The sequence below is a fragment of the Myiozetetes cayanensis genome, unplaced genomic scaffold (genome assembly GCF_022539395.1).
Source record: "Myiozetetes cayanensis isolate MyiCay16 unplaced genomic scaffold, myiCay2020 scf5-8, whole genome shotgun sequence".
Lineage (NCBI taxonomy): Eukaryota > Metazoa > Chordata > Aves > Passeriformes > Tyrannidae > Myiozetetes > Myiozetetes cayanensis.
Genome location: NW_026087742.1, coordinates 59,148,158 through 59,167,746, shown reverse-complemented (window position 1 = coordinate 59,167,746; position 19,589 = coordinate 59,148,158). Strand labels below are relative to the sequence as shown.

General features: G+C 37.6%; 1 protein-coding gene across 7 annotated transcripts in view; it reads left to right on the top strand.

Annotated features, from left to right (window-relative positions):
• Positions 1-19,589, top strand: part of TSC22D1 (TSC22 domain family member 1) — a 94,442-nt gene that overhangs the window by 34,302 nt on the left and 40,551 nt on the right. Inside the window, exons 2-4 of one of the 7 annotated variants that reach the window (XM_050334045.1) lie at positions 1,071-1,134; positions 4,975-5,166; positions 6,137-8,336. The exons of 2 other annotated variants lie outside the window; for them this stretch is intronic. In XM_050334045.1, coding sequence (XP_050190002.1) covers positions 1,071-1,134; positions 4,975-5,166; positions 6,137-6,148 — 268 coding nt within the window. In that variant the 3' untranslated portion in view covers positions 6,149-8,336. 4 more of the 7 variants (XM_050334046.1, XM_050334049.1, XM_050334050.1 and 1 more) reach the window with 4 other exon arrangements.

Below are 19,589 nucleotides of genomic sequence, written 5' to 3'. Positions count from 1 at the left end.
CAGAAATGTATGTTAGTGCCAGTGAAGTCTGTTAATCTGATTTAAAATATGGCTTAGTTAGGCCAAAAAAAGGTTTGCTCTCAACTGTACTTGGCACAAAAGCTGACAAGAAATAAAAAGCATGTTAATGAAGATATTTAAAAATATTCTTGCAATGTAAACAGCTTTTAAAAGGACAGAATAATTATAACGTTTAGCAAATACCCATTTTTTTAATTGGGTAAAATTCATGCATCTATTAATGGGAATTATTTTTACAAGGTAGTATTTTCTATAATCAACTAATCATTCAATTTTATACCTCTGGTGTTTTCCTGCTGTTGTATATGTGCCAAGAAATACTGGCTGTGTTTCTCAAATATGTGTTGGTGTGATAGCTATATATAATTTCAGAATTCTCTATCGTGCTGAGTTCAGAAAAGCCATAGCTTTTTGCCTCTCCTAAACTGGCAGTAGGAAGGGTCTTTGAGGAATTGGTACTTACGCCAGTATCAAGTAGGTATTGTCTGATGCCTTGTCTGATAATGTAGACAGTGCTATGGCCCTCTGGCTTTTAGTAGGCCTTTGATGAATTTGGTCACGAAACATTTATGGAGAGAGGCCTGATGCTTTAAAACACAATCTGAAATTTAGAAAGTCAAGATTTCTGCCATTCTATTTGTTGGCATGATTGGCTTTGAATGAAGGGTTGCATGAAGATCTTTCGAAATCAACACTTTGACCAGTGGTTTTGCTGCCTTTTCTCCATCTTGGGACTGGATAACATTATCCAGTATAGTTATTATTATATTCAGTGACTTCTACCCCTCTCTCTAATCAAATCTCCTCCTCCCTCCTGCCCCTCCACCCCACCTTACCCCCCCAAAAAAAAAGCCAACCCCCAAAAAATACAACAACCCAGAAGTTTTGAAAAACTAGCGTTTTTTCATAGGGTCAGTAGCTTGCAATTTAAACAGCGTCGTGTCACTCCTGTTGATACTTTATTACACATGCCATGTTGGTGCTAGTTTCCAGGTGAAAGATGTTTTACTAAAATTTGCTGTTCTTCTAATATTTATTTTGAATAACAGTTCAACTGGATGGTGGCGCATAGATCCTGCGGTGGGTTTGCAGAGCCTGCACCTATTTCTAGAGGTATGATTAATGGTAGCAGGACAACAACTACTTAACCTAGACTTAAGTTTCATTTTAGGAATTGCAAAAAGTCCATGTGGCTAGTTGCACCTTAAGTCTAAAATAATTGCATCTTGCTTTAAAGTTTCGGTTTGAAGGTTGAGAAGTATTTGATCTGATGGCAAATAACTTGAATCAGGTATGACAATTTGTGTTTTGTTTCTATGTTATTTTACTTGGATACTGCAGTTGTTGGAGCTGCAGTGTTAGAAATAAATAAGTATTGTTGCTTATATTTTATACTATTTACCAAATATGGAGATTCATTTTTTTGCTTGTTTTGCAGATGGTATTCTGTAGAATTTACTCACAATTGTTTAAACTTTTCCTTTCTTGGTTGTTGAGCTTCTACTGACTGATGCAGAAAAATGGAGATTACTCTTCAGTCATGAATTGGCTGTGAAACATGTCCTGTAGAGAAGGAAGGTGGAAGAAATCACTGAAGGGAGTTTTCCTCCCAGGAGTATTTATCAACAGTCAGGTCACTGTGGAAAGACATTGCAGAGATTCCTTTCTTTGCTCAAAGGATATGATTATATTCATTATAGGATTCCTTACTGTCTTCCACATGCTAAAAAAAAAAACTACCAGTGTCTTTCCTGGCTTCATCTGTATCTGAAGATCATCGACATGTTGTTCTTGTGTCATCATGATGTTGTTCTTGTGTCATCACAGCCATAAATTCTTCCTGCTCCAGCTAAAAGGATCCCATCAGAGCCTGCTCTTGACGTAAATCAGCAAACTCGACAGTACTGTGACTGAGAAGAGCTGTTGGATATTCAACTGCTTAAGCTTGTTTAACATCTCAACTCGGTAGCATGAACGGCTTCCGGTGATTGATGTGAGGCAACAAAAAAAACTTTCCCCAAAATTTCTGTAGGAGGGATTCAGGTACTTTCTATGCTCTTTTCTAGACATCTTTTTTTTGTTCTTTTAAATCTTCAGAAGAGCAAAGGAGTATTTATTAACATTTCTTATCTCAAAACACAGGAAGATTTTGTTCAGCCTGAAATACATACATATATGTAAGAATCTATCAGGCTGCTGGTTTTGATAGCTAGATCACAAAGGTTAGCAGTCTCATTTATTCTTTACACTTCAAGATAAGTCTGTTCAAGGGAAGAGGTACATATAAAAGCATAAAAATTAAAGTGTTCTCCTTTTCTTGGAGAGATACCATGACCTTGATGTAAGAAGAGGAATTTAAAAGCACGTCATTCCTAACAGCATGTTTCAGATTGATCTTCCATAAACTGTTAATCTGTTTCTGTAAGGAAAACACCAATGGATGAAGTCCTCATAATGCCTTTTTTTTTTTCCTTAAATTTCGCATTGGATCTTTGTCTCTTCTGCTTATGAGGAGACATGACTCAAGACCAAGTACTCATCTCTTCTACACTTCTGATCTCATATGGTTTAGTATATTGAAGGCCACGTGGGGTCTTTTTCCAGTGAATAGCATCTTCCACTGTGAAGGAGGTTTCCTCACAGAGGCCCTAGGCAGATTCCTGTTTGAAGGAAACCATGCTGCTTCAGCTGAATTGATTTGCTCTGATACCTTCTGTTGCTTTGAACTGGAAAGGAGTATTGACTTCAGAAGTGTTAGTAGGCTTCAATGCATCACCAGAAATTGAGCTGTTAGTGCTGTGTATGGCATTGTAATTATGAATTATAAGTAATTAGTATTAGCAACTTGCAATACCTTGAATCTCAGAGACTTTTCAAGTTATCTGGTTAAAAAGAATATTCTATTCACAAAAGAGAGTCTTTTAGAAGAAATGTGCTTTTACTGCTATTGTCCTTCCATGACATTTTTCTTAGCCAGCGAGTACAGAGCAGTAGAAACTTGGATTCAAGATGTTCTGTTTATTGTATTTTCTCTTTAGTTTTTATCTTGTGTCCTCTCCTTTGCTTGAAGAAGGGAGTACAAACATCAACCTGGAGACATCTCTTGGCCAAGTACATTTTTGTGTGTGTTCATCAGTTATTCTTCCCAAACAGGAAGAGTTCCTTTCACAAAAACATGCATATGGGATGAAAAGACAACCTGACTCTCTAATCTTTGAAAGCTGGTCTGAAATAATCAAAAAGGCAATGACTTGTCAAATTGAAAGTTATAGGAACACATCTTGGTCTCATGTTGTTGAGAAGTCATGAAATTCCACTAAAAAACAACTAATTATTTATGTGAAACACTCTATTTGGACTAAAAACTCGTACCTTAGATTGAGATACCGTCACCATATTCATTGTCCTCAGAGGAATCAAGAAGCAGAGTATCCTTCTGCATGCACAAGCAGTTTCTCTAGAAGCAGTTTGCTGATGATTCTGTTTTAATTACTGTAGCGTATCAAGGTCTGTCCTTGATGGCTTTATGTGTCACTTTAAAAGAAAAAATAAATACTGTATGCTACTCAAACTGCAAAAATTGCTGTGGTTTTAATGACAAAACCTAGCATTTCTTTCCCCATCTTCTTGTATTATTTTAGCACGATGAAAGAAAGCTTCTCTGAACAGGGGAAAGCTTGTAATTGAAGAACATGTGAGATACCTAACCAAATGAAGCTATTTTGTTTAGGTGTGTGCTCTAAAAGAGAGGATGAAGAAACACCACCAATTGCCCTAAAATGAATTAAGTGAAATTGCATCAAACATGATGAGTAATGTACCTTCTTGGTTAACTGTTGGATCATACTCTACCTGGTGTCTTAGGAGCAAGGAAGAGCACTCTAGGTAAAATGATGAAGCCTCATCTGAGGGCACACAGCTCAGTGGCTGCCCTACATGCAAATGCCATACACTGTGCTGTTGTGCAGAGGGTACTGTGATGGATAACAACCCGTAAATGCACACGTGAGCAGCTGTGCATGTAACTGTTTTAAGTCCAGTGACTTCTGGTTCTATTTTGTTGCATATTGGCTCCATGATACTGATAATGTTTCACAGGAGTCTTAGCAGCTTTCAGTATTTGTGAAGAAAATTTCAGCTCTGTTATGCATTATATTTTTGTTGTTCAAGTAATGACATTAAAGTCCTGGGACATCTAGGTTTTCAGGGAAAAAGAGGAATATTTTAGAAATCCAGAAACCTGATGCGGGAACTTGGGTAGGTTCTTAGCTTCCACAACAGTCATTATGTGCCTGGTTAAATTTGAGTTTGTCACAACAGCATTAAACTGCTGCCAGTGTTTGATCAATCTGATTTTACAAATAAAGTAGAAGACTTGAGATGAGAGTAAGGCCTTTACAGAGGAGTTGGGAGTGGTATTAGGAAGTCATTGGTGAGGGAAACATTTCAGGTAAGTATGATGATTTTTTCTTGAAGAGATTATGGGGAGACGTTCACTGCATTGCAATAGATGCCAATTTAATTCACTTGAGAGCAAGTGAACAGAGGAGAGATTTGGATTTTTTTCCAAGAACTGAGCACTTAAATTTTTTTCACCCCCACCTACATCTACTTGCAACAAACTGAGAGAACTTTCTGGACAAAACATCTTATGATTGATCTCATCTACTGGTAGATGTCTTAAAAGTCTTGAAAGTTCACAGCTCAACACTATGGGTTTGGGGTTTTTTTGGCATCAGAGCATGAAAACACTGCATGTCTAGTACCCATCTCTTGTCATCCTCCCCTATTGCAGTGACTGTGTATGTCTCTTTGTGGCAGAAAATGAGGAAATGCAGGTCATTATCCAAGAAGTTACCAACTAGCACTTTTCCTTCCCCTCCAGTCTTTCTGCCTCCCTATCCTGGAAGTATGGAGTCCCTGCCTCAGCCTACGGCTTCATTCTTTTTCCAGCTGCCCACAAAAGTAAAGAACCAGTGTGAGAGTTTGAAGAAAGAATCCACTCAGAGGACTGAGTCTCAAGCAAAAGCTCCAGGTTGCAGACTCAGAAAGAAACTTCCTTTGGGGAAGGATCTGCTTCCAGGATTTGCTCGTCTCTTTTTCCTTGGGCAAACAGAGTTCTTGAAGCAAACAACAGGGTTGCAGGTAGGTAGGGCCCCTTTGAACTGCCATCCGCTCAGGTGTGAAGGATGGACTTTATGGTGTTTCTCTATGCATTTTTTTGTTGATGTTGCCTTCCACTTCTCTAGGCTGAGAGAGGGAAAGAGTGTGAGCAGTTTAAAGAAAAACCGTGGGGGAGAGAGAGAGGAGAAAAAATGCTCTGAGCACTTGGAAAGAATGTTCTTTATGCCTCTGTGTAAGCTTCCTGTCCATGGGTCATATTTGTACTTCAGTTCTGTGAAGCACTAATGACATTCTTGGTGTGACCCTTCTCTAGACAGGAAACTACATCAAGTAGAAACTGGTCGCTGGGGCCAAGATAAAGCCAGTGATTGTGTATGGCCCCATAGCCACGCAATTTTCATCTCCTCCCTGTCTCTTTACACTAGTGCTAGGTTTGAATGTGCTGTGAGGTGGAAGCTGCCCAATCAGTTTGAAATCTGACTTAATTACTAGCACTGAAAAAGTTTCCCAGTTCTAAATGTATAGAAATTCTTTCATTAGAGGAGCCTGTGGCTGCTGGGTTTGTAAAATCATGTCCCTTTGTCCATGGGAAGCAAATAGACTGGAATACTCAGAGTAAGGGGATGTGCTGCTAACCCACATATCAGCAATCCCTCTGGCCCAAAGAAGGGGAATCAGCTCAGGTAAATTCTGCCTTTCTCACTTCATGCTGTGCAGAGTGACAACCTCTTCCTTGCAAACATCAGTAGCCCACAGTCAGACCTTTTTTTTTCCAGCTATGTCGTTGCTGACACGGGAAGTTTATTCTAAATTGCCTTTTGATTTTTAACAAAAGGAATCACTTGAAAACTGGCAATGAAATTCTAAGGAGATTTTACCAGTTCCTCTTTGGTGCTGAGTTGAAGTCATTTGGAACTATGTTACGTGCATTATTACTTTGATACATCTTGTGACTCTTCTCTCCCTCTTCATTCCCTCCAAATTGCTTCAGGACACCTTCTAACCTTTATACTGCATCACAAGCCTTCAGCAGAAGATCTTGACAGCCATTTATGTTGCTGGAAGATGACTGGGTTTGGATCTTGGCCTTCCTTAAGCAGGATCTCCTGACAAAAGTGGGATTGGGAAAGAAATGACTCCTTTTTCCATCACACAGAGCCACCCTAGAAATGGAGGCCTAGGCAGAAAGTTACTTCTAATGCATCGTTCTTTAGGAAACGTTTGACCTCCCACAGTCCTTTTGTTACAGTGTCATATAGATGACTTTTATAAAACCTAAACCTGGCATCTTCCTATCTGAAGATAAGTCAATAAATCCAAGATTAAGAGTTTACAGGTCTAATAATGTGATCAGATCTTGCTGTTCCTTTCATAGGAGATGCCACGTGAATCTGTGAAACAGAGTTCTGCTGTGGTTCAGACTGTTACATTTGTAAAGCCTTTTCTACTTACCTTAAAATGATTAGAAATAATATTAATAAAGCTTCTTTTGAAAATGCTGTTTAATTAGGCTTCTACCTCTCCAGGTCTACTTAAGAATAAATTTGAGCCAAAATGTGACAATGGGCAAAATGGGAAGTAGTGCATCTTTTGAGGTTTCCTGTGGTTTGATGCTGCAAAAAGGTATTTCGGAAGTGTTGAGAGCTATGAAAGTGGAAAAAACTTAAATTTTGCTGTAAGAGTGAGAAGTTACTTGTTAGAAAGCAGAAAACTTTCAGTTGTTATCTCCCTAAGGTATTCTGTAGCCAAACTTAATTAAATATCTTGGGAGATTTAAAATAAAAACCTTATGTTTGGCAGTAGTGAACAACACATGCGCATGCCCATGTACTTTTGTACTTTCTCACTATAGGAGATTAGTTTGGAAGAATAGGCCTGACTTTTAATGTTCAGATTAGGAAAGGGGAAAGTTTTGTTCTTGAGCTGAGTGTGAGAATGGGTGGCAGGAGGGTGAACTAGACCCTCTGGCAGTAGGTAAAGAGCACTTTTATTTTTCTGTTTTCTGCTTCTGGCAATTGGAGTAAACTAGTCAGATGCTTGTACTTGAATCCAATTAATTTCTTAAATCAGTTACCACAAAACGTTGTTTTCTAACTAATGCCTAGATCTTTTGTTATATTCACCAGCTTATTTAAATTGTTGAATAGTCTTAATATAGCCCTGAGGCTACTGCTTCATGGCAGTTGTGACTTCTTACTATGCTGGAATGCATTGCAGTCCTAGTACATTCTAAAAATAATTGTTCAGATGGTGCTGTTTAAGTACATACTTGTGTAGTGAGCCATTTTCACTGAACTTTCTGAAATTTAGTTTTCTGTTGGATGGCGTTTTAGTATCTTTTTTTTTTTTTTGTGAATATCAAACTTCTTTGTCTTGCTGCTTCTGTGGTTATCAAGTAAAGTGCTGAATTTATAACGTGGTATTTTTAGAAACTGATGGTCTGATGCATGTGTTAAACTATGCAACCACAGTAACACTTGTGAACTTTGAAGTTTAAAAAGAAATCAGTTTAACTTTAATGTATCAAATTCAATTTTATTTTCTTATAATAATATGTGGAAATATGTATGTGATGAAATTAAAATTGAGTAGTTGTTACAGGTATAGACATGAATTATATGTTGAACAGCAGTAATCTAGAAGTTAAAAGCTGAACATCTGGGAGTCTCAGAAATGAATACTAACATCTGTGGCTAGAGATGTGTGCCAGCGGTGCTTTTAGTAGAAAATACCTGTTTTTCTAACTTCTAGTCCATATAAGGTCTAATACGTTTTCTGCTTAATAGGTATACTTGCCTCAGCCACAGTTTTTGGTCATTTTGTTCTGTAGTGGAAGGTAAATTGAGGACCATCAAATATTTACGAATCCTGAATACCTACAGTGAAGCAAAGCAGGGGTACTGAGAACTGTTTCTTATTTTACTGTCTCAGTTGCTAAAGTGACTTTACTCTTTCTCATTACAATTAGGGGAAAAAACCCAACAAACCCGCCAAAACAAAAGCAAAAACCAAACCAAAAAGCCTCTTGCTATTCTACAGTTAGTATTTTGGTATTTCTTGTTTATCACCATTGTGTTAGCATGTTACTGTCATACTCTGAGTTTTACAGCTGGAATCCTGGGTTCTTGATACATCTTTAGAGCAATAGCTCCTGACTTTGTGTTACTAAATAATAAAGATGTCTAAACCAATTTTCTTCTTGTTTATATTGTACTTAACATAATTGTATGAGTATTAAGTGACTCTTCAGAGAAACTCCAGAATGCTAGCAAACATGGAAAAACACTGTACAATTTTAGAGGTTTTTAATACCCGGTACTAACAGAATTTCACAAAACAGGCTTGTAGGTCTTCCTGGTTTTTGTCTTTCTATTCTCTTTAAGATTTCCTTCAACATTTGAGCTACCTAACTCACTTCATGAAATCCTTAATATTTTCTTGACCAGATACCAGCTCCTACTCAGAGCCAGTCAATAAAATGCTGGCTTTTGACAGCTCTTTTTCTATCACAGAAGAGCTATCTTGTTTAACCTGAAAGTTTTGCTTTCCTTCTTTCACCTTCTGTCCACCCTCTGTGGCTTATGCTGCAGCTTTCTCTGTTACAAGATGCTTTGAGAGTGAGGAAGTATTCTGTAAAGATCAGGAAATTTGGGGGGAAATCTCACTGATATTGCTACTTCAGCCAGAGCTGAACTTGTCATTTGTGTGAGAGATGCTTTGTAAGTTTAGTTTCAGGAAGGGACATGTATCAAAAAGTGTTCCTTTTGTCAACCAGAAGATTGTTGATTTTTATAAACAAAAAACAAACAAAAAAGAGACTAAGGAGTGTAGGTTCTAAGTGTTCCTGTCTCCTTGCTTTATAGGGAGGAAGGTGGTAACAAAATATCAACAGTTTTCTGTGAATTTCTGAAAGCCAGGCTGGTTCCATTAATAGTGGTGTGCTCTAAGTTGGATTTTATTCTCTCAGTCCTGTTTGCAGGACATTGGGATTTGAGCAGGTAGCAGTGACAAAAATATTTTTTTCTGATCTTTTCTTAATTGTGGAAAGGAGATTCATACCTTGGTTTACCAGACCTGACAGAATCCCTGATCCTTGAAAGAATGAATGTGATTTAGGGGTAAGTTTAGAAAACGTGTTTTTAATAGAAAGCTGGAAAAGGGTGTTTTCTGAAAGCAGTGGTAAGAAATGATTGAACCCTTCCAGTTTTGTTTGTTGCGTGGACTTTATGAAGAATTGGCGGCTGCACGGCTCCTAAGACAGGTCTGTAAGTTGATGTCAGCAACATGAGGTGAGTTGATGGGTTGTTGCAGGAATTGTTGGGTTTTGCCAATTAAGTTGGGTTGTCTAAAGGGCGTGGAAGGCGTGATGAGATAACTATTCAAAAAATAAGTTTTGAAGACTATATTAAGTTTATGATTCTTTCTGATGGGAGTGACACTACCTGATCACTTGCAAATTTTTCAAGAGAATATAAATATACTGTTCTCCTGAACTGTGCTGTATCATATTGTTTTGTTTCCTTGATTTGCACTCAGAGGAGGGACTTTCCTTTGCTCTCTCCCTGGTAGAAACTGATGGTTCTTGCTTTTTCCGGGTACTGATGAAATGGAGGTGAGGAACATGTGTGGGTTTTAGGCTGCTGTTACAGAACAGTAAGTGAAGAAATCAGACCTTGCACAAATGGGTATCACTTTTACAGGGCAAAATAATATTTTTTTTTTTATCCTGATGGAGGGTTGTAGCAGATTGCACAAACAGTTAGAGAGGCATGTGGCTTGGGGTGATTTTCTTAGTGGTCACTGCTTCAACAATTTCAACCTTAACAGTATCTGACCTCTTACCAAATTCAGGTAAAGGTGTCACCTGTAATTCTGAAGTAAATGGCTTTTGAATAAATAACAAAACTTTTATGGTTATAATTGGATTTAAAGTGATCATAATTGACTTTCAGAAACAGAAATGTGATTTATACAGGTTTCCCCAAAATTTAGCTTTGTCCTGACTTGCACTGAGGTTTATTCACCAAATGGAATTACTGTAGAACCCATGTTAAAGCACACTTACTTGTTTGAGTGTTTTAGAGCAATTTTCACATACCTACTGCTGGCATGTGTTTAGAACTTTTCAGAATAGTAAAATTCGGTATATTTTTTAAAAGATGTCTTCCTGGTCTCTGGTAGTACTTTCTGTTAGATGAGAGAGCATGAAAAATTAATTTGCAAAATCTCTGTGTGTGCATAAGCAATGGAGAGATAAAATCAGACTGAAGTATGTAAGACTAAAGAACAGCTGACATCAGCACAGTTCCTGTGTACAGATGGAATGTTCCTGGGTGACTTCAGGATTACAGTGAAATTGAGGTTTAGATGGATACTGGAGTAGGGACATTGAAAGAAGGAACTTACATTAGTTTCTTTCCTAATAAAAGTAGTTATAAAAATGAGAATGTGCTACAATGAACTTTTTACTTTTCATGTGTTAAACACTACTCAGTTTTACCTTTATAGTATCCTCAAATACAATTAATATTTTTCATAAATTGCTTAATCGATCTCTGAACTTTGTAAAGCCATATTTACAAAGCACACAAAGTTTTTCTTTGTTGTTTTTTTTTGTTGTTTTTTTTTTGGGGGGGTTGTTTTGTTTTGGTGTGGGTTTTTTTGAACAATAGTGCTTTGTTCTGTTATGTATTATGCTGAGGATGTTCCAAAAAGTGTCTTCTGTATTGGTATTTTTGTTCCCTTTATACTTGTACAGGTGATATCTTCTAAGAATTTTAAATGTTAAATATTATCAAACTTTTTTAGCTATTCTTTTCTATACTTGAATCTGCTTTGGAGACTTTTCCCATCTATCCCTTTTGAACAAGTACACTGGTCAGGTCTCTCTGATACTTCCTTTTTAACTAGCTTGGCACTGGTGTTTTTAATAAAGCAGCTTTGCAAATGTGAATGGAGAACAGTAATGCTACATTGGTTCTGAGAATAACTGTTTAAGAAAAATCAAGGGAATTTTTGTCGCCATGTAAGTCCTGCAATTGTTCTCCAAAGATACATGTTACTTGGAAGACTTGACTATATCTCCATGGCTTGCAGTCAAACCAGTGCTTCCATTGTGGCAGTTCTTCAGCTACAGGGCATTTTGCTTATCTATCCAGGTAATGTTAACACCTAAATTCCTTCTTGTAGTTGAACTCAAGTTATTGTTTCAGATTAATCTTTTGCCTCCTTCAAAAGACTTCTTAAAAACTGTAGTCTTGGTAACAATGCAATAATGATGCAAAAGGCTGGCTGTGCTCCTTGCCCATTCCTTACAAGTTTGCAAGTTAAACATTTTTCTACAGGCTTTAATGCTGTGTATGAATGGATTTATCCGAGATAAATCTCAGATCTTCACTTACTGTTACACTTAAGCAGTGAATGGTTTGCCACATTTTGACACCCTGAATTACCATCTGATTTGTTTCCCTCTTCAAGCGCCTACTGTTTCAAAATCTGGCTTGCTCTATGAGTCAGTGTACTTTCTAAAGAAACTCTCCTTTCTGCCTTTATGTAGATACCAAATTATATGCAAGATGTTACGACTTGACTAGCTGTTCACATTTGGCTCTTGGCACAAGAGTGTAGACTTATAGATTGGAGATATTTGAGAACCACATTATGTAAGCCCTTGGTTCAGTGAATAGCCCCATCGGACATGGGCATGTGATACTCAGTTATTCTCAGGTCATTCCTTCTTGGAGATTTGTTTTTATGTGGATTTCACTGGAAGTAAATCATGTAGTGACTGGCTTTCTGCAAGGCAGATGTTCTTGTTGCCTGCAGAAGCTTTTTTTTTTCTGTACCAACTGAAAGAAAATACAGTAAAACTGTCAGAGTTCCATATTTGTTTCCCCCTTCTTCGCTCCTATGTTTACTCATTAATTTCTGGTACAATTAAGACTAAATTTTATTTACTTTGCAAATTCCCTCCACCATTCAGAGAATCCTTGTGGGTTAGATAAAACGTGGAAAATTCATTGCTTTCAGTATGATCCATAACCTAATTTACAAAGTACACTAATTTCAATACTTAATAAAACCTTAACCTGTATCAAATATAGGAATTTGCCTTTTAACCTAAAATTACAGCAACTGAAATGTGCTATGAATGCTGGTTCAACCTTCCCCCTCAAATCTAAATATCAGCTTAGTCTGTATAAAATTCAGGATGTAATTATTTTCTCCTATTTCTCTCTATGCCAAGAAGGAGACTTTGCTTATTAAATGAGACCCATGGATGATGTTTCAGTACAGACATAATTAATTTGGTTTGTAAAGCAAGGGTTTTTATCTTCACCCCAAATGAACCTGAATTTCCTCATTTGCACCTAAAGTTAGAAATTTTTCGCACAAAATTCTAACTTAAGCATAGGCTGTCATACAAAGATTTTGTTATGACAAAAGTTCCACTAATAAAGAGTTTTCGGACAGTTATATATACAGTTATAATATGTGATACAGTATATCTTTTTAACATGGCACAAAAATAATTGTCTTCAGAGACTGGGGATTGTACCCTGTTGGCTTTTTTTTTCCTCACAGCTTGAGGTGATTTAGAAAGGAGTATTTTGTACTTGTGAAGACCACCTAGTTTTAATAAGCCCTCTGCCCCTGTTGCCTAGTTCCTGTCTTATTTAGTGCACTGAGCTTATTTTTTTGACTGTGTTTGTAGTAGTGTCTTCTTTCTCTAAAGGCAGTAGGAAGATTTGTGTGTGTGTGTGTTAAATATTTAATTGCTTATATGGTGGTTTTTTACTATGCTGTTAGTAACAGCTTCAGCTGTGAGTTTGTGTTAGTCTTTTGCTAAATGAAACTCTTCTTACATGTAAGGGAACTAGATATAAATTTTTAATATTTTATATAGAAAGTTATGCTTTTGTATCTAGAAGTGGTGAATTAAATACAGATGTCTTAAATAAGTGCTTCATAGCACTAGACACTCATACTGGCCTTTAAAATGAAAGCTAAAACAAAAAAAAAAAATTCAGACTAAAGCAACTAATATGACTGCCTGCAGATAACAGACTAAAATAACAAGCTTTGCAAGGATTCCAGAGAAAGCTGTTCCAGTGGTTATAAGGAGGTCGGGTTGAGGATGCAGATGACTACTTTTAAAGTGAGGTCATTCAGTGAGAGAGGATACTGGTTTTTGTTGCTTCAAAACCATGACTCTTGGTATTTTTTTAAATGCTCATGAAGTTAAAAGCATGGACTTGTGTCAACTCCAAACTTCTGCAGCCTGCAAGAGCATGGGGTCTAGTTTTCTGTGCAAATGAGATTATATGTCTTTGTCTGTATATTAATGGATTCATATCTGTGTCTGTATATTTTTACAAATAGAGCATGTTGGTGTGGAATATGACTTTTGTAAACAGCTTTGGGGAGTCAGAACTTTCATTTCTTCCTTCTGACTTTAAAGACCATAAAACCCAGCATCTACTCATTAACTGGGTAGGCTTTAAATAAGGAATAGGCTTTAAAATAACTTTTCCCCTTTTAAAACAATATTACTATATCACATTTATCTAGCTTTTGATGATTCTGCACTAATGTGTAATGAATGGTTTTGTCCTCACAAGGAGCAGTGATCAGTTCCTGCAGCAATGGTGCCCCTCTGTCACTAGGTAGGGCTGTAGGAATCTTTTTTTTTTTTTTTTTTTTTTCCATCTGTTACTCCTATGTTCTGCTTTTTTGACTTGACCTGAATGCTGTTGCTCTGTAAGGGCAGTGAGGTTTAAATGCTGAGCAGAGACTGATTAACGAGGCATTAAGTCAGTTAATTCGTTCATTTTAAAATAAAGTATTAGCATGGTTTTGGTGGTCACTGATGTGCACTATAAGTTAAAGAGATGGCTTATGTAAGCAGTGTGGATTTCTAAACCATTTGTGGTGTTTGGTCATTTTAGTTCTCAATCTTGAATGGTGGAATTTAAATAAGTTGCTGAATCTGCTTGTTCATGGTCGCTGTTGCAGTAATGAACAGGTATCTTACTAGCTTGTTAGAAGATGAAGGTTGTAAATAAATTTAGGGTGTGCAAGCCTAGTTCAGAACAAGTATTTGTAAATGTGGTTTTTTGAAGGCATTTCTTTGTTTTACACAACACTAGATTTACTTAGCAAGAGGTAGCTTTGCCACTCCTATGGCTTAGTGCTTGAATGCTAACTCAGTGAAATCTGGAATAAAGTGGTCTAGGGCTGGAGGAAGGTGGGAATCACGTCCTCTGGAAATGGTGCTGAACTAACATGACCTTCAACTTAATTTTTCAGTACTTTCGAAACTTCAAAATGGTGGACTTGGAGTATTTCTTAGTCACAACCATAACAGTATATAAGATCAAGACAAAAGGTCCCACTGGAGGGGAAAATAAATTGGAAATCCCTTTTGCTTTAGAAGTAGATTCAAATGGTGAAGTGTCTCTTTGTGACATCAACTGAGCATCAGCTGAAGATTTCTATTTTGAGAAGTTACTTTTGAGTTTTGAGGCCATTTCTTTTCATAAAAAAGACCTTTCACTCTTAAAAGAATTTGAGAGGAGTCAATACCATTCGCAATTTCATAGAATTGTAGAATATCGTGATTTGGAAGAGACCCACAAGGATAAAGTCCTCTGTAGAGGAGGCATAAGAATTCTATGGCATTTACAGAGGACCTGTCACTGGAATGCAACCTCCTTGAGAGGTGGCTACTGAATTTTCATGGAGATGTTGTGGTCCTTATGGATAGACAGGTACTATCTAACACTGTTACCGACTTGTGCTGTCTTAATCTTTCAGGAATCTTTGTTTTGGTTTTATGGTTTGTGAGCTGATGTGCCCTTGAGGGGCATGCTGGTGTTTCTGGTAGACATAGTCATCTGTTGTATTTGTCTTGCAAACTGCAGGATACCTTCCAACTCTAAATGTACTTATTTGATATCTCTCTTGCTTGGAACGATGACAGTGCACAGGGCACTGCTTTCTACCCAAATGCTGTGTTAAACAGTTCTGCTAGTGCTGTTAAGAGGGTGTGTTGTAATATCTCACCTAAAGATCTGGGGCATATTAACAGCTTCTGGATTATACTAAACCTATTTGTTACAGCATGTTAGAATAGATGTTGTAGTTTGGAGCATGTGTAGGGAGAAGTGAGATACAGACTTTCAGGAGAGGCTAAGAGTTCCAGGGAATGCTTAATGATTGTGTGGGACTTAGTACAATAAATACAAGTACTCCAGGTTTATCTTGGCACCCTCTTCAACTGTGTATGAAAGACCATTCCACTTTGTGTGAAAGGCCATTAGTCACATTTCTGGAGGCCAGAATAAGAGAGAGAAGTTTATTGTTTGCAGATGTTGCTTCACATGCAGAAATAAGTACTTTCTGCTCGTATGGTTACATGACATAACATCTTACACAGCCTGACTGTAACTTTTGAATTAATGCTAATGCAGATCTCAGGTTGGGGTTCTTGTTTTCTACCAGTCCTTTTCCTAGAGCTTACTTTGATGTTACATAGACCAATTGAAAGCTCTTAGCAGGTTAGTTTTTACAGTAAAGGAATCACAATTTGCTGAGGTAATTCACTGCAATCTTGTTGACTGCCTTTTAAAATAGGACTGAAAGTGTTAGGAAATAATATTTGAGCTATAAAGACTTTGTTTTCCTTTCATCATATGTATACTTTGAACTAAGCATCACACTCATGATTTTACATGAGAGTGCACAAAGAATAGTTAAAATAATGTTGGTATAACAGACACTTGGTGATGTTAGTCATTTCCTCTGTAATCTGAGTGCTGAAACCTTAATAGTTCGAGGATTTTAAAATTTGGTTTTCTCTGATCATCAGCATAGAAATTGATAAAATTATCTTATTTCTGTAATATTTCCTTCTGAGAATTTTAGACCATGTGTAACTATTATATGTATCTAATGATAACTTCTTGAAAGGGTTCTTTTCATGCCTTCATGTTATCATGGTGATATCCCAAGTTCTAGCATAATTGGACGTGTCAGGACTTAGTGTTAAATTTGGTCCATCTTATTATTTTGGTAATGGCATTAAAATAGTACAGATTTGACACTATCACATTCTAATATTAAAATTATCCTAGTCTGTCAGTACAGGAGTACATTGACACCAATGGTGAGTGCTTTGTTTCCATTCACTTTATTTTTAATATATTGAAAAATAATGTGGTTTTATGATAGAGTTTAAAAATCCATGACTGATATGAGTAAGCATATATAATATACTTAAAAGTGTCTGTCTTGTACCACTTCCTTCTGTATTCTCTGCTCTGGGAAAATTCAGAGTTGTAGTCTCTAGAACACTGTAATTTTAACCCAGAGATGGAGCTGATGTGTAGTCCATTATCCACAGACACTTTAGACCTGTATGATGCCAGTTCCTGTCATTGTATAAATATTAAATGTGTATTGTTTTATAAAACTATTTAACCTGAAGAAGCTATTATTTAAATTAATTATTCTACTGGGAATGTGTTTTTCCTAATGCAGTGCATGTTAAATAGACATTGTAGGGCTGGAGAAGTTGGGACTTGAGTCCTTTCTCTTCAACCTTATTCTTTCTACTTCTAATTCTTGCTGTTACCCAAAATTTTTTAAGAGTATTGCCTTGGAAGTTTTTTCTTCTTTTTAAAAGGGTAGGAATATTCTTCCGTTTTGGAAATCCACTTCCACTTTGTGGGTAGGACATCCTTCTTGCCACTTCTTCCTCCCTTTGCCCCAGCTGTTGTCATGTTGACATTGCAAACAAACCGAAACTTCCTCTCTCTGTCCTAGAACCTTCACAAACTATGCTAAGAGGTCAGTGTTTGTGTAAAAGCAGCTTAAATCTGTTGTCTATGTTCCTGTGCATGATTTTTTGTGCTTATGACCATGTTGAGCTATAGGCTGCAAACAGTGATGCCACAGCTTCTCCAGTAATTGCACAGGTGAGAAATCAATAATGATGAGGGAAGGATCAAACCAAAAAATATGGCAATTTGTTAGGAATGTCTGGTATAACCTAAGCATATGGCAGTGTGGGTGGTTTTCTGAAGCTCCATGCTTAGAAAACCTGCCTAACTAATATTCAGATGATTCTCTAGCTAGTAGACCATTCAGTTCCAGACACTTGGTAATGAGAATTTTTATAGTCTCACCCACCACTCCAAATTCCTGTCATTCATCTATCTATTTTAAATGTGTTTCTTGTGGAGTAGTTCTAAAATTACCCACTGTTTTGACCTGATGAATGGGAATATGTGAGCTCCTCCTGCTGCTGTTCAGCTGGTGTATTGCTGCTTACACCGTTCAAGTGAGGTGGTGCTGTCTGCATGGAGCAATGGGGCATTTAAAGTGATGGGCTGACTCTTAGTGTATGTTTGACCTTTCCATAGCAGTGACAGACAGGTTAGTTCATCATTGCAGTGTTGAGAGCATGTCTTACTAAGTCAGATTTTCAGAGCCACTGACTGAAATCTGGCCTTTAAAATATTGCTCCCATACAAGACCCTGCTTTACTTGCCCTTAGGGGGCTTGCCTGGCCGTGTTCCCTCACTCAGCTTGTCTGGCCAAGCTCATTGCTCCCTTAGAATATGAATTTTTGTTAAGTGTTTTGCACAAAGCAATGAACCATTTAACAGTGAGACTCGAGGAGGGCAGCATTAAGAGTATAATTTTGTATCAATAATACAGTAACAGTAGCTGTTTTGCCAAATTGTAAATTGTGTCACTGGGTTTAAATAGTTTGGAAACACCAAGATTTTGATTCAATAAAAGCAAACCTTGATTTTCAGTGAAAATGGAAACGGAAAGGGATCTGTAAGCACCCCATGTACTGGTAGAGGAGGACACAATTAGGCTTACTGGAGAAGGCAGTATGTGGGGAAGCAGTGGAAGAGGGCAGATTTTCATTTATAACATAAGAAAACCAGCCCTGGTTCCTCTTCGTTCCTCTTCCATTTTTGGCCTAATGCTTTTTCTTTTGACGTGTTCTTTTTTCTGTATGTGAACAGATTTGTGTCTTTGCAGATGCTGTAACTGTTAGATAAGGAGGGATGAGTTCCCTCACCCCCTAGGCATAAAATGGTACTTCACAAATTCTGAACAGTGTCTTCAGTTTTGCTTCTTCTGCCTTGCAGACCTGCTGTCTAATTAAAACTTCAACTTCCCTGTCATCTCCCATGCAATCCAAACCTCCCATATTTTTAAATATCTTTACAGTGCAAATCTTTTAAATACTAGTGGTGAATGAGTTTTTTTGTCATCCAGTGATTTGACGATTTATTAAAAGTTCAAAAAAAATCCGTCAAGTGTTAGGTATGTAATTCCGTGAATTGTGAACTAAAAGGTTTCAAAGTCATTTGTTTGCTGATAGATAGTGCTATGCAAATACTGTATCGTAGATCATCCAGTTGCTTAGCAATAACATTAACAGTCATGAGTGTTTATAAAGCAAATATAATATGATATGATCAACAAGGTACGTGGTGCTTTTTGTATTACTTAAGTGTCCTGATAACTGTTGGAAAACGTTTATTAGAGCTTGCTTACACATGAGCAAGCACCTGACACTTAAGAGCAACAACTTGAGTCAGTAAATCTGATAAATGATATGCCTTTTTTAATCTAAAACCCCACAACTTAAAACAAGTGGCGAGCATGATGATTTTCCAAACACATTAGCTTTGAACTTTGAAATGTTATTTTTATGGATTTGATAAATACCCTTAGAATAGCTTTGGATGTTCAGCCTGGATATATTAAGGGTGATAGGTTATGTGATTAAAAGGCTTGTCTCCATGTGCACAGCAAAGCCCTGAGGCACAGCAGCAGGCGGGGGAACCCTGGTAGCCTCGTCAGAGAAATAAGCCCCCTGACCTGTCTCCTGCCAGGGCTGTCACTGGAGATCATCAGCCCTCAGGAATCTGGGTGACACTTGAGTAAACAGAGGTCAACTTGAAGATTGGGAAGGGGGTAGACACAGCTAAGAACGTTTTGTGATTGTACATGGCTCAGAATGGGAAGCTTAGGGGAGGGAGCAAGGTTGGGGAAAGAAAGGATGACAGTGATTTTGTGGGGAATATACAGGAGCAAACGGATAAAGTGAGCTGGCTGTGTGTAAGTGGGTGGCTGGTCAGTATGTTTGTCTGGCCATGCCCTGTTGTCATCAGCACAGTCTCATTAAAGTCTAACTGTTTTACTGGGTAAGGGGCTCCATGCTGTGTGTGCCTGTGGGGGTCTCAGTGCCAGCAACTCGAGTCTATGGGTCACAAGGGCCCGTGTGCTTGGTCAGGTGAGGGTGTGCACACTGGGATGTGATTGCTGGAGGCTGTGCAGCAGGACTAGCCAGGGAGTAGGGGAAGAGACCCTTAATATATCCAGAATGGCTGTGAAGTACAGGAAGAAGATGCATG